General features: G+C 32.1%; 1 protein-coding gene across 1 annotated transcript; it reads left to right on the forward strand.

The window, feature by feature from the left end:
* The first annotated feature begins 7,675 nt into the window (after positions 1-7,675).
* LOC140175721 (zinc finger BED domain-containing protein RICESLEEPER 2-like) lies at positions 7,676-8,185 on the forward strand. Its single transcript, XM_072204266.1, has one exon. The coding sequence runs from the start codon at positions 7,676-7,678 to the stop codon at positions 8,183-8,185; it is 510 nt and encodes a 169-aa protein (XP_072060367.1).
* Positions 8,186-12,819: the final 4,634 nt, after the last annotated feature.

The following is a 12,819-nucleotide window of genomic DNA, read 5'->3' on the forward strand; positions in this document are numbered from 1 at the left end:
TAAGAATAAAGTAACTATTATAATTAAGTTGTATTTTATTGAAATGTAATATAATATATGATGGAAATAAATGTAAACAAAAAAAACTTTTAAATATATTGATGTATTAATATTTTAATAATTTTAACTATTAATTTTAATTATAAAAATATATATAATATATATAATTAAGATAAACCGTTAAAAACTGGGATACTGATATATTTAAAAACTTTTCATTTATTATACATTGTTAATAACTTTACAACTTTGGCACATCAGCACATGCAAATTGAAAAGGTTATTTAAGTATTTAATTTATTACCTGTGATAAATGGAGAAACCCCACACATGGAAGAGACATTTCGGTGTCAAATTCATCTAGGCCCTTGTTCTATAGTTTTGTGACACGTAACAAATTTCCTTGTAGCTTATATAGTAGTGGTGCCATTGTGGGAATCAATAATGAAATTATTCTTTGAGAATTAATTCTTTTAACTAACATTTAATTTTATTTTATTTTAGCGTAAAATAATAATTAAATCTCTACAAATTTAAATTTTAGATTAATTAGTTTTTAAAAAATATTAATTAAATTTTTTAAAATTGTAAAAGATAAATACAATATATTTTTTCATTGATTCATTATTATATAAAATTTAATGATAATATTTACGTGTATCATTAATTATAAAGATGTGTATGTTTATAGAAGATCAATATAAAAATAATAACTTTTGAAACGAAGGATTTATAATAAATATAAAATAGGTGATGAGATTAGTTTACGAAAAATACTCGTATTATTCATAGACGAAAATTTACTATTTGTTATTTTAAAGAATTTAATTAATATTTTTTTTAGGAATTACAGAAATTGAAATTTTTTAAGATTTAATTATTATAATAATTTTAATTTTAATTTTTTTTCTTTGGTTGTTGGACGAAAAGAATAATGGTGATTTTCTAGTTAAATTTGTGGTTTAGACATAATTCTTTGCCTAACATGTATGCTAATAATAAAATCTTACCTCATTAAGCTAAGCTAAGTGAGATTAGCTTGATAGATACTATTCAAACTTTTTCTTTTGTATTGTATCCCTTGTTTTATCCACTTTAAGGTAGCGTTTGGTGGAGAGACAGAGACGGAAAAACTGATATTAAGAGACAGAGACTAAGAGACAGGGATTGAAATAAATCTCAGTATTCTGTTTGGTGTAAAATGGGAGACAGGAATTGAAACAAGAATGAAACTCTAATTTAATTTGCACAAAGGGTAAAATTGGAATTAATTAATTGAAATGAAAGTATTTTAGGTATAAAATGTTATTAAAGTTTCAGTCTCCATCTCTAAAAATTTCAATTCTCTGTGTCCCTATTTTTTGGAAGTACTGAAATACTGAAATTTTAGAGACAGAGACAGAAATTTTAATATCAGTCTCTAAACTAACAAACACGATACTGAGTCTCAGTCTCTCAGTCTCTGTCTCAGTACCTCAAAACAAACGCTACCTAAATATCTTTGTTTCGGCCCAAATAAACTTGAAGCCTTTGAATCCATAACGACAGAAAATTAAAATCATCCATGGATTGGATTGATGTATATATGTTTTGAATGTGCTTTTTCTATGTTTTCACAAAAGCTAAAGAAAATTCTAAGAAGATGATAAAAATGTACCTAAGAAAATGAGCTGTATTTTTGTGTTGACGTGGACACCTTCTTTCGGAGTCCGTACGGTGTTCATTGTTCTCTGTCTACAAAGATTTTCATCGGTCACTCACAAATGAATATATCTTCGTGATGATAATTCCATCAAATATATTTAGTAAAATATATTAAATTATTTAATATTTTATAATATTATCTTTACATAAATATATTTTTATATAAATAATTACTAAAATTTTATTATCCCACGTATACATTTTCACTCTCCACGTTGCAATTCAAAATTTCATTGAAGTGCAGGCACAAAATGCTCCTTTTGTTTTTGTTCTGCTTTTTGTTTATTAAGAGTACGGTTTATTTAAGAAGCTTAACAATGAGACATTTGTGCTAAGTGCCCGACAAGGCGAACCTGAAAAGATCTTTTGAGGTTTTGCTACCAAATCTGAATTCTGTGCCAGGATTCCTGTTGTGGTGTTCAGTGGTGACTGGCTTGAAAAGAAAACAATGAACCTTTAATAATCTTTGAGCATATGGGACACATGCATTATATTATTGCACTTTATTTTTGAACAGAACACACTCATTATTATTGTTTTTGAGTTTACCAATGTGGTTCATTTACGACATCTATCTTGAGCTAGGATTTTAAATTCAGGCTGTGATTCTTACGGTATTGTAATCATTGCAGATATTGCAACTTGTTAGTTGTTACAATTTCACGTCTATCAACAATATACATTGTTTCAAGGGTAATACTAGCATGAAAAAGTAAAATTTTGGCCAAAAATGAAAATTATACTTTTACTGAAGAAAAAAATTGTCAAAAACATTTATTATGTGTAATGTACAAGTTTTTATAAATTTAGTAAAAACATTCACTCAGTATTTAATTTTATTCTTTACTATTTTTTTAATTATATTTATAAATATTAAGTAACTTCATATTTTAAATGAATTTTTGTATAGGTAAATTAAGTCTAATAAATTATTAATAGAGATATAATTATTTATATAACTCTGTGTGTTGATTTAAATTTTTGGAATAATTTTTTTTATTTCTTATAGGATTCTTAATTCGGCAGATTAAAGACTAATCTGTCAAGGATCAAAGTTTTATTTAAGAATTTGTTGCTGTCAATGAATTGCTATATGGCGCATGTACAAGTCAATATTCAAACTCCTAATACTTATTTAAGTTAATTACTCAACTAATCCAATTTGATTAATACATACAACTGGTTGTTGAATAATACGATTACAAATCACAATTAAAAATTTAAACTACGGATTGCACTATATTCTGTAACGAATGAGTAGTGATGACAATGAACGTTGAGCGATAGTGGCAAATGCAGATTATAATACACACTTAGAAAATCTTACACTTGAGCGTTAAAAAAAAAACTACATATAGCAGCACTTCCTTAATTAATTAATTAATTAGCATCAAGGACCTGATCATGGCATATATACATTTATTGAGAGCTAGAAATTATTGAGAGGAAACTTCCCACACCTTAATAAGTAACTGAGTCCTAAAATTTTCCTCCGCCTTAAAAAAAAAAAATGAAGAATTGCTTGGCCACGCACGCACCATCATGCATATTTATTGCGATTGAGAAATTGTTGGGAGGAAACTTCCCAACTTAAACGTGTAAAATTATTAGTATTTATTTGATATGTCACATGTGTTCGCTCACTTATAAAGACAAATGTATATATACAGTTTCATATAATTTTACGTATGATTTCAAACATTGATCATATTAATTTGTATTGCATTAGTTATATGGTTCTATGAGAAGCAATTAAATTAACAAAGAGAAGGTATCAAATATCAATCATTATTTCCTTGTGGGTACGTGGTAGGAGAATTATATAAAACTATTGCATTTATTTATATATGCCGCATACATATGATATGCAATAAGCTATGCTTCAATGGCAGCTCAAATTAATGGGTACTAAAATGGCTATTTATGTCACAAACACATAAAAGAAAGTGACTGCAACGTTTGTAACACTTTCATGGCTGCTGTAGGATTAAATGTTCATGGCTTACCATAATGAAACATCTTTATCTTATATATTATAACAAAAATACAAGTTCAAATGCTTTATTTAAAAAGGTTGCGTTTAGATTCTATCTATGAAATAGAATATGGAGATAAAGAGAAAAATGCTGATTTTTTTTTTTTTTTGGATAGAAAGATTTTGTGTCTCTGTTTCTTTATTTCACCACAGTTAAACAAATATTTGGGTTTATTACTTTTGTATTTCTATATTTAAAAAATTATCTAAACCCATGAAATGATGTTTCGGCTGGCTATAGATAGTGGTAAGACCTATAGATTTTTATCCATCCTCATGAACTGAGAAAGTTAAGAGTCCTTAGAGAAAGATGCTGTTTCATCTTTGCTTTCTGTCACTTGTATTGTCATATATATATAATGGAGGAATAACTGAATAAGTAACACTATCGCACTATTAAATCTTTTGAGTTATTTAATAATGTTATCTTATGAACCCTCATGGTGATTTTACTATATCAAGGTTTTAAATTATGATTCAGTTGCAATTATTGTTCTTATCTCAGTTTATAGAATACTCATCATACGAAAATGTAAGATTCGAGTAAATAAATGATTTGATAAATTTATATAATTAAATTAATTAATATAATATTTGTTTACATTTTCCTTAATTATAATCTTCGTATGATTTCCAATGATAATGTAACAAATGCGAATTTAAAACCTTGGTACACGTACTCTGTATGCATTGTCCGCATTGTGTGGGGCCCGGTATGATGATGTTTTCTTCTAATTAATGCACTGCTTCATGCTCAAAACAGTGAACAAAAATGTACTATTAGTTCATCTTTAAGCAACATAGCCATGGATGCAAATAAGAAAGTACGAATATTTGCACAAGTTTTCCTGTCTATATCCCCCGAAACTCATGCTATTCTAAATTTGATAAGATGCTTTGTCGCAAGCTCCTCGAAGTTGAAGGACACAACACACGTTCTTTTCAATTTCTTTATATAAAATATGTATAATATCTACATTTAATTAATTTTAGGATCATTTATTCATATAAATAATACTATCATATTTATATTGTCACTTTTTAAATTCATTAACACTGTATTAAAAAAAACATTACTCAAATCTTGAAACCATATTCATTTATAATTTTTATGGAACACACTCTTAAAATACATGAGTTAAGCCTATTTATTAGCAAGATTACTTAATCAAGATAATATTTCTTAATTGTTAAGAATCAAAGACAGTGTATATAGTCAGATAATCTTTAGGGGTGTAAGTTATCGAATTGGATCGAAAAATACCGCAAAATCGAACTAAAAATTATAAAAAAATCAATTTTTTTTGTTTTTTTCGAATTAAACCGATCGGATCGGTTTAGTTTTCGGTTAGTTTGGTAGAAACCGAACCGAACCGAACCGAAAAAGACGCTGCATAGTGGTTTTTTTTACTGATTTACCCTTACTGATTTAACCTAGGTATAAAACCCTAAATTTAAATACCCTCACTCTCTTTTCCTTTCACTCGCGCAGTCACCCGCACTCACCCTCAGTCCTCACTCCTCACACAGACACCCACTCACCCATAGGCCACAGCTCACTTCCATCTTCCATTCTTCCTCCTCCATGCGGTCATGCCTGAGAGAATGAGAGCATAAGAGAGCCACAGAGTCAGAGAGCGTCGTCCACTATTAAGGAACTCCTCCACCGTCGCTCGAAGCCGTCGCAAGTCATCCATTCATCTCCGTCGCAGGCTCGCAGGCGTAGCAAAGAGCAGCGCCGTCGTATAGCCAGCAGCATTGTCCAATTCGCGTCCTCGTGCAGTACTGAGTCCACACTATCGTCCAGTCATAAGTTGTCGCAACAAACCCTAAGTCGGGGCAAGAAACCCTAAGAGGAGCAGCACTCTGGTGGCCGAGCCCTCTCCTGCAAAAAGCACCTGAACAATGTCCTCTTCTGAGGTTAGAATTTGATTTTCAAATTTTTTTAATTGATTAGTTAAATTAGTTAAATTCACAAATCATTATATTGCCATAGTATATCAAATTTAATTTGTCCTGATTGTTGTTGCTAGTCTCTTCTTAATTAAGAAGATGAGTTTGATTTCTAATTTTAGTCTCTGAGAGTTGTTACTGGTTTGTGCTTAATTAGGAAGACAAGTTTAATTAAAATTATTGTCTTTGATTGTTGTTGCTATTTTGTGCCTAATTAATAAAAAGATGAGGAGTTTGATTGAAATTTTTTTACAGAATTTTTATTGTTGTTGTTTTTACTAAAATCTGTACTTGGTGAGTGATGATAAAATGTGGGTTACTATCTGTTCTTGTTATCTTATTTACCAAACTCTGGTCTCTATTTTATCCAATAAAAAATAATAATTTTTTTTAGTTTCTACTAAACAGTTTTAATTATTTGGTCAATTTGTTTACTAATATGGTGTCTAAGTAGTTATAGGAGTTCATATTTGTTGCTACTATTCTTTATATAAAACTATATTATGAGACATAATTTTAGAATTGATCTTACCTCATGCTTTATATTTATGTTGCAAGATTGGAGTGTCTGATTTATTTATAGTGTTAGGATAAGCTTTTGAAACTTTAAAAGGAAAAAAAAAGATATATATATATATATATATATAGTGTGTTTTCTTTGTTTTCACATAGACCATGTGATTTTATATGTGTGCCTTTATTTTATATGATTTTATATGGCTGCATATATATGTCTGTCTTTTCTTTGTTTTCACGTGACTTATATATGTGTGCCTTTTCTTTGTATTTTGAGCATATATATGTGTGCCTTTAATTTGTTATCTTGTTTCATAATTTGTTATTTAATAATTAATATGTTTTACAATTTGTGGTTGTGGCTTAAATGTTGGAAACAATATTTTTCACAAATTTAAATGTTAAATTTGTTGCTGGAAACAATATTTTTGGTGCTGTTGTTAAGTTAAAATGCTAATTTTTCATTGTTATGTTTATATATATGCAGCCAACAAACAATGAAAAACCCAATGAACCGACGCCTGAAGTTGGGGGTAAAAATATTGAGTCTGTGGTACGTTCTTCAATGGACAGTGGCGTGCTTACCAAACCCCCACCTCATCCTAGATCAAAGAAGAGAAAGATTGATTCAACTAATGTGAGTGCAACTCCGCGAACAACTCCTATAAATTCAGCTCCAAGCACTGTAAAAATTAATGAAGAGGATGGTAAGGAAGATCCCAATGAAGATAACAGAAAACCTTCTAGACCTAGATCTTGGACTTGGGAACACTTTACAAAGGATCCTAAGTCCAAGCCATCACATCCTAGGGTTAAATGTAATTGGTGTGGTGCATCATATGCATGTGACTCTCATAGAAATGGTACAACTAATATGTATTATCATTTGTTGAATCAATGTAAAAAAATTTCTAGAGACTCGGGTGACCCTAGTCAAACAATCCTTACCTTCCAACAAAAAAAGAGGGTGAAGGGGTATTTACTGCAGTTACTTTTGATGCTGAAATGTGTAGAAAAGTCCTTGTTAGGATGATACTTGTTGATGAGCTACCGTTCAAGTTTGTTGTGGGGGAGGGATTCAGATTCTATATGAGTATTGTGCAACCTAGATTTCCACTTCTGGAAAGGATTACTGTTGCTAAGGATTTTTGGAATCTTTATATTAGTGAGAAAAATAGGTTGAAAACTGTGTTCAAACAACCAAATTAATCTGTTTATTTAACTACTGATTGTTGGACTTCTGTGCAAAATCTGAATTATATGTGTCTCACTGCTCATTACATTGATCATGATTGGAAATTGCAAAAGAGGATTATCAATTTTTGTCTTATTAAAAACCACAAAGGAGAAACAATTGGTAGAAAAATTGAGAGATGTCTTTTAGAGTGGAGGATATCTAGAGTGTTCACAATTACTGTTGATAATGCTAGTTCTAATGATACTCCAATATCTTATCTAAGAACTAGAATGGAGGATTGGAATTTACATCCTTTGAAAGGAGAGCATTTGCATGTTAGGTGTTGTGCACATATTCTTAATCTTGTTGTTAATGATGGATTGAAAGAGATACATGAATCTATTAGCAAGATAAGAAATGCTATTAGATATGTGCGTGCTTCCCCTAGTCGCATGAATAGGTTCAAAAAATTCATTAAGGAAGCTAGTATACAAGACAAGTGTACTATTCAACTCGATGTTTCCACTAGATGGAACTCTACATACACCATGTTTGAAAGTGGTTTGAAGTTTCAAAAGGCGTTCAAGAGGTTAGGGGAGAGAGATACAGAATATGATCTAATGCAAGGCGGCATTCTAAGGAATCTTGATTGGGACAATGCAAAACACTTTATGGAATTCTTGAAAATTTTTTATGATGTTACAAAGAGTGTGTCTGGTAGTTTGCTTGTGACTTCTTCTCAATATTTTCATGAGTTTTGTAAGATCTTGCGAGTGGTTAAGGCTTCTTGTGGTAGTTGAGATCCATTACTTGGGAATATGGCTGAGAGTATGAAGCTTAAGTATGACAAGTACTGGGGTAACATAAAAAATATCAATATGATGATTTTTATTGATGTGGTTCTTGATCCTAGATATAAGTTGAAGTTTGTGAACTTTAGCTTTGAAAAGCTACATGATAAGGATGATGCTGATTTTTTGGGTGAAAAAGTGAAAGAGACCTTCTCCAAGATGTTTGAATGCTATGTGAATGCAAATAATGGGGGTAGATCTTTTACTTCAACAACAATGGATGGTGCATCAGATGTGGGAGTACCTGATGGCGACATGGCTGGTGATTTTTTCAAGGAGGTGCATTTTAATGTGATCATCAACAAGAATGAGGTGGATTTGTATTTGATGGATGGTTTAGAGAAGTGTCGTGATCAAAATACTTTTGACATAAGGTAAATTCTAGCAAGTATCCTATCTTATCCCAAATAGCTAGACATGTCTTAGCAATGGCGGTCTCGACTGTTGCTTCAAAATCAGCTTTTAGCACTGGTGGAAGAGTGCTTAACAACTATAGGAGTTCTTTAATTCCAAAGACAGTTGAGGAATTGATTTGCACACAAATTTGGCTTCGTGCTTCTCCAATGACAACTGATTTTGAGGAGCTTATTGAGGAGTTTGAGAAACTTGAATTAGGCATGCAAAAAAGAAATTTGTAGTTCCTTTCATGGTTTATGTTTATAATTTATAATCTATATTATGTTTATGTTTATAATCTATATTGATTTTTTGTTTTATTTTTGTAGAAATTGCACCAACCGGGGAAGATGATGATGAGTCTGGTGTGGATTTAGATTAAGCATGGTGGCTGTTTGGTTTTTATTTGGTTTAAAGTGACTGTTTTGTTTTTTAGTATGTTTTAAAGTGTGTTTATTTTTGTTGTTTTGCTAGACATTTTTAATTATCTTTATTTTATGTTTAATTAAGTTGAATTTGTATTGAATTTGGATGTGATATACTTTTGTTATTCTAGTTTATTGATGGTTTTAAACTTCATTTTATGGTAATTTAAATTCTGATAATTAGGTGTAAAAAACTCGAAAAATTGACCGAACCAAACCGCTGTTGGTTCGGTTCGGTTGTTCAGAAAGCAGCAAACTGAATGGTTGATATAATTGTAGAACCGATCAGGTCGGTTCGGTTGGTTTTCGGTCCAAAACTGAACCAAACCGAACCGATTACACCCCTAATAATCTTACATTGTAACTACTTGATAATACCACTTGTTTGATGGCGTCATCTTCATAGCTTTATAATTTGATAAAGCTTATGAAAGTTATAGAGTCTTAATTCTTTGATTTCATTTTGTACAAGCTGATAGTATCATTGTTGTCAAACTCGCGTTTAACTCGGATACAAATTCGTTTTTGGGTAGACTCGGGTAGAATCGGTCAAACTCGCGAGTTTGAGAGCGAGTCAGCGAGTTTGATTTGGGTGCCCATTTTTACTAAAACAGCATCGTTTTGGGCCCAGAGAGAGAGAGAGAGAGAGAGAGAGAGAGAGAGAGAGAGAGAGAGAGAGAGAGAGAGAGAGAGAGAGAGAGAGAGAGAGAGAGAGAGAGAGAGAGAGAGAGAGAGAGGGAGCAACTCATACTCAACAACCCTAATTTCAACGGCATTAACACTCTCTTCTCCAAGCCCTCACTCTCTTCTCCAAGCCCGTTGTTCACCGTCGTCCACCGTTGTTTGCGCTACCATCGTTCATGTCCATTCTTCACTTCCTCGGTTAAGCCGAAGGCTGAAGGTTCCTCACTACTGCTTGTGGTTTATCGCCACTCGACGCCTCGTTCTTTCTAGGGATGGCAATACCACCCGAAACTGCGGGTACCCACCCCTCCCCTACCCGCTCGGGGCGGGTGCGGTGCGGGTTTTTGGGAGGGCGGGGCGGGGTCGGGTTTAGGTAATACCCGCCCCTACCTACCCCGCTATATATATAATTTCAATATATAATATGTATAATATATGTAAAATAATTAGTAAATGATTAATAATATTGTATCATATTTAAATTTTTTCTTTAATTTATGTTATGTATGTGATGATGGTTATATAAATTTTGAAATTTAATTTTATTTATTAAATTTTAATAATTATAGGGGCGGGTAGAGACGGGACGGGTACCCGCAGGGACGGGTTAGGGTTCAACATTTTACTACCCGCGGGTAGAAGCGGGACAGGTTCTATGCAGGTTGTTGTACGGCGGGGCGGGGTTGAGTAGAGCAAAAACCCGCCCTACCCACCCCGTTGCCACCCCTAGTTCTTTCCCATGCTGGAGAACTCGACGCTTCATGATGTGTCATTGTTCCTCGTCTTTGATCTATGTTCCTCGCCTCTGTTCTGCGGTTCTTTCTTCTGCACCGCCGATCTACTTCAGCTTCACTTCGGCAAGGGGTTCCGATCGCTGTTCCGGTTGCCTGAGTTGCCTCTCTTCTTCTTCGATTCTGCTTGAGCTTCCTATTACAAGGTAATTTTTTAAAATAAATTTAAATATCAATAATTTTGGTATGAATCTTTCCATTTTGGTTCTGGTATTGACTTTTTAATTTCTTTTTTAGTTTAAATTTTGGTGTGGTTTAATTATTTTTTCTAAACTACTGATATCAATAGACAATAGGTTGATTGGTTCTGGACTTGTTAGTTGTTAGTATTAGACTGTTAGTTAGTTGTTACTTGTTAATGAACCTGAATATCTGAAAGACTAAAACTCTGAAATGTTAGTGTTAGTTTAGTCTGTTCTTAAATCTTAATTGCTACTTCTTGTAATTTGTAGTTGTTACTTGTTAGTGTTAGTTATGAATTTATCAACTTTGATAGTGGATAACTTTGCGATTGAAATCTGAAATCTGAATTTATTATTTATCAACTTTGATAGTGGATAATCTTGCAACTATTTAGTGGATTACTCTGTAAGAACTAATTTTGCAACTGTTTAGTGGATAACTTTGCAACTGAATCTGAAACTCTGTATTTTAGTGGATAACTCTAAAATAATTTCTAATTATTATTCAGAGATGGATAAAGATAAGTGGATAACTTTGATAAATTAATTATTTGGTTTGTTGATTTATTGATTTAGGGACAAAAATACAAAATGTCTAAGAATGTTGGTTCACAGACAGAGTCTTCAGTTCCTAGTATTCTTAGACCTACTGTTTCTAGGAGAAAAAATGCAACTAAAAATAGAAGTGATATAGGTTGGAAACATGGGATTGATGTTCAAGGCAATAGTAAAAAAATGAAGTGTAATTATTGCTCAAAAACTATAAGCAAAAAAATTTATAGGTTCAGGCATCATCTTGCCGGTACTAAAGAGGATTTAGAGCCTTGTGCTTCAGTACCTGAAGAAGTTAAGGCTATGATGTTGAAAGTCTGTGTGGAGGTTAAAGAAGCATCGTTGAAAAATAGAAGATTTGGTGATGATGAGGATTATCCTAAGCAAACAGAAAAAGAGAAGGACAATTCTCAACAAAAGGAGAAAGATATTTGCAACTTTGTCACAAAAGGAAAAGGAGCTCAAGTTTAATCAACAATAAATCAAGTGATGAAGAAGGATCTAAAGGAACAATGTGATCAGCAATGTGCTATATTTTTCTATACAAGTGCTATTCCTTTCAATGTTATTAAGAATCCTGAGTTTTTAAAGTTTTGTGAGATGGTTGGGAGATTGGAATTGGCTACAAATCCCCTTTTTTACCATGAGTTAAGAGAAACTCAATTAAAAAAAATAGTGACCAATGTTGATAACATATTTACAGAGTTTAAGGCAAGTGGAATAGAACTGGTTGTTCAATCATGTCGGATGGATGGACAGATTAAAAAAGGCGTAGTATTTGTAATTTATTGGTGAACAGCACTAAAGGAACAATTTTTCTTTATTTATTGGACACTTCTGACATATAAAAAAAAACAACGGATAAAGTTCTCAAAATATTAGAAGATGCTGTAGAATTTATTGACGAAGAAAATGTGGTCCAAATTGTTACAGATAATGTTGCTAATTATAAGGTTGTTGGAGAAAAATTAATGAAGACTAGAAAAAGTTTGTACTAGACACCATATGTTGTGCACTACATTGATTTGATATTGGAAGATTTTGAAAAGAAGTTAAAGGTGCATGAAACAACCATAAAAAAGGGAAGAAAAATCACCACTTTTATCTACTCTAGGAGTATGCTCATTAGCATGTTGAGAAATTTTACAAAGGGAAAGGACTTGATTCGGCCAGGTGCCACAAGATTTGCCATTGTCTATTTGACTCTTACTTGTCTTCATGATAATAAAGGACCATTGATGATTATGTTTACTTCTGATGCTTGGAAGACAACTAAGGTTGCATCAACTCCTGAAGGAATAAGAGTTCAAAACATGGCTTTGGATAATAGCTAGGCTATGAAAGAATATTGTCTTATGCCTCAAGGTTGTTGCTCCTCTCATTACAGTCCTTCGCTTGGTAGATTCAGATGTAAAACAAGTCATAGGTTTTATATTTGAAGGCATGAGAAAAGCCAAAGAAACAATTAAGACTAACTTCGGTTGTGTTAAAAAGAGGTAATCTTGACTAATTGAAGGCTTTAATATTTGATGAGGTAATGACCAAATCAGTAC

This window comes from Arachis hypogaea, chromosome 10, assembly GCF_003086295.3.
Source record: "Arachis hypogaea cultivar Tifrunner chromosome 10, arahy.Tifrunner.gnm2.J5K5, whole genome shotgun sequence".
In the NCBI taxonomy this organism is placed as follows: domain Eukaryota; kingdom Viridiplantae; phylum Streptophyta; class Magnoliopsida; order Fabales; family Fabaceae; genus Arachis; species Arachis hypogaea.

Excerpts from the sequence above, each read along its gene's own strand:
- LOC140175721 (XM_072204266.1), top strand. The coding sequence starts at position 7,676 with ATGGAGGATTGGAATTTACATCCTTTGAAAGGAGAGCATTTGCATGTT.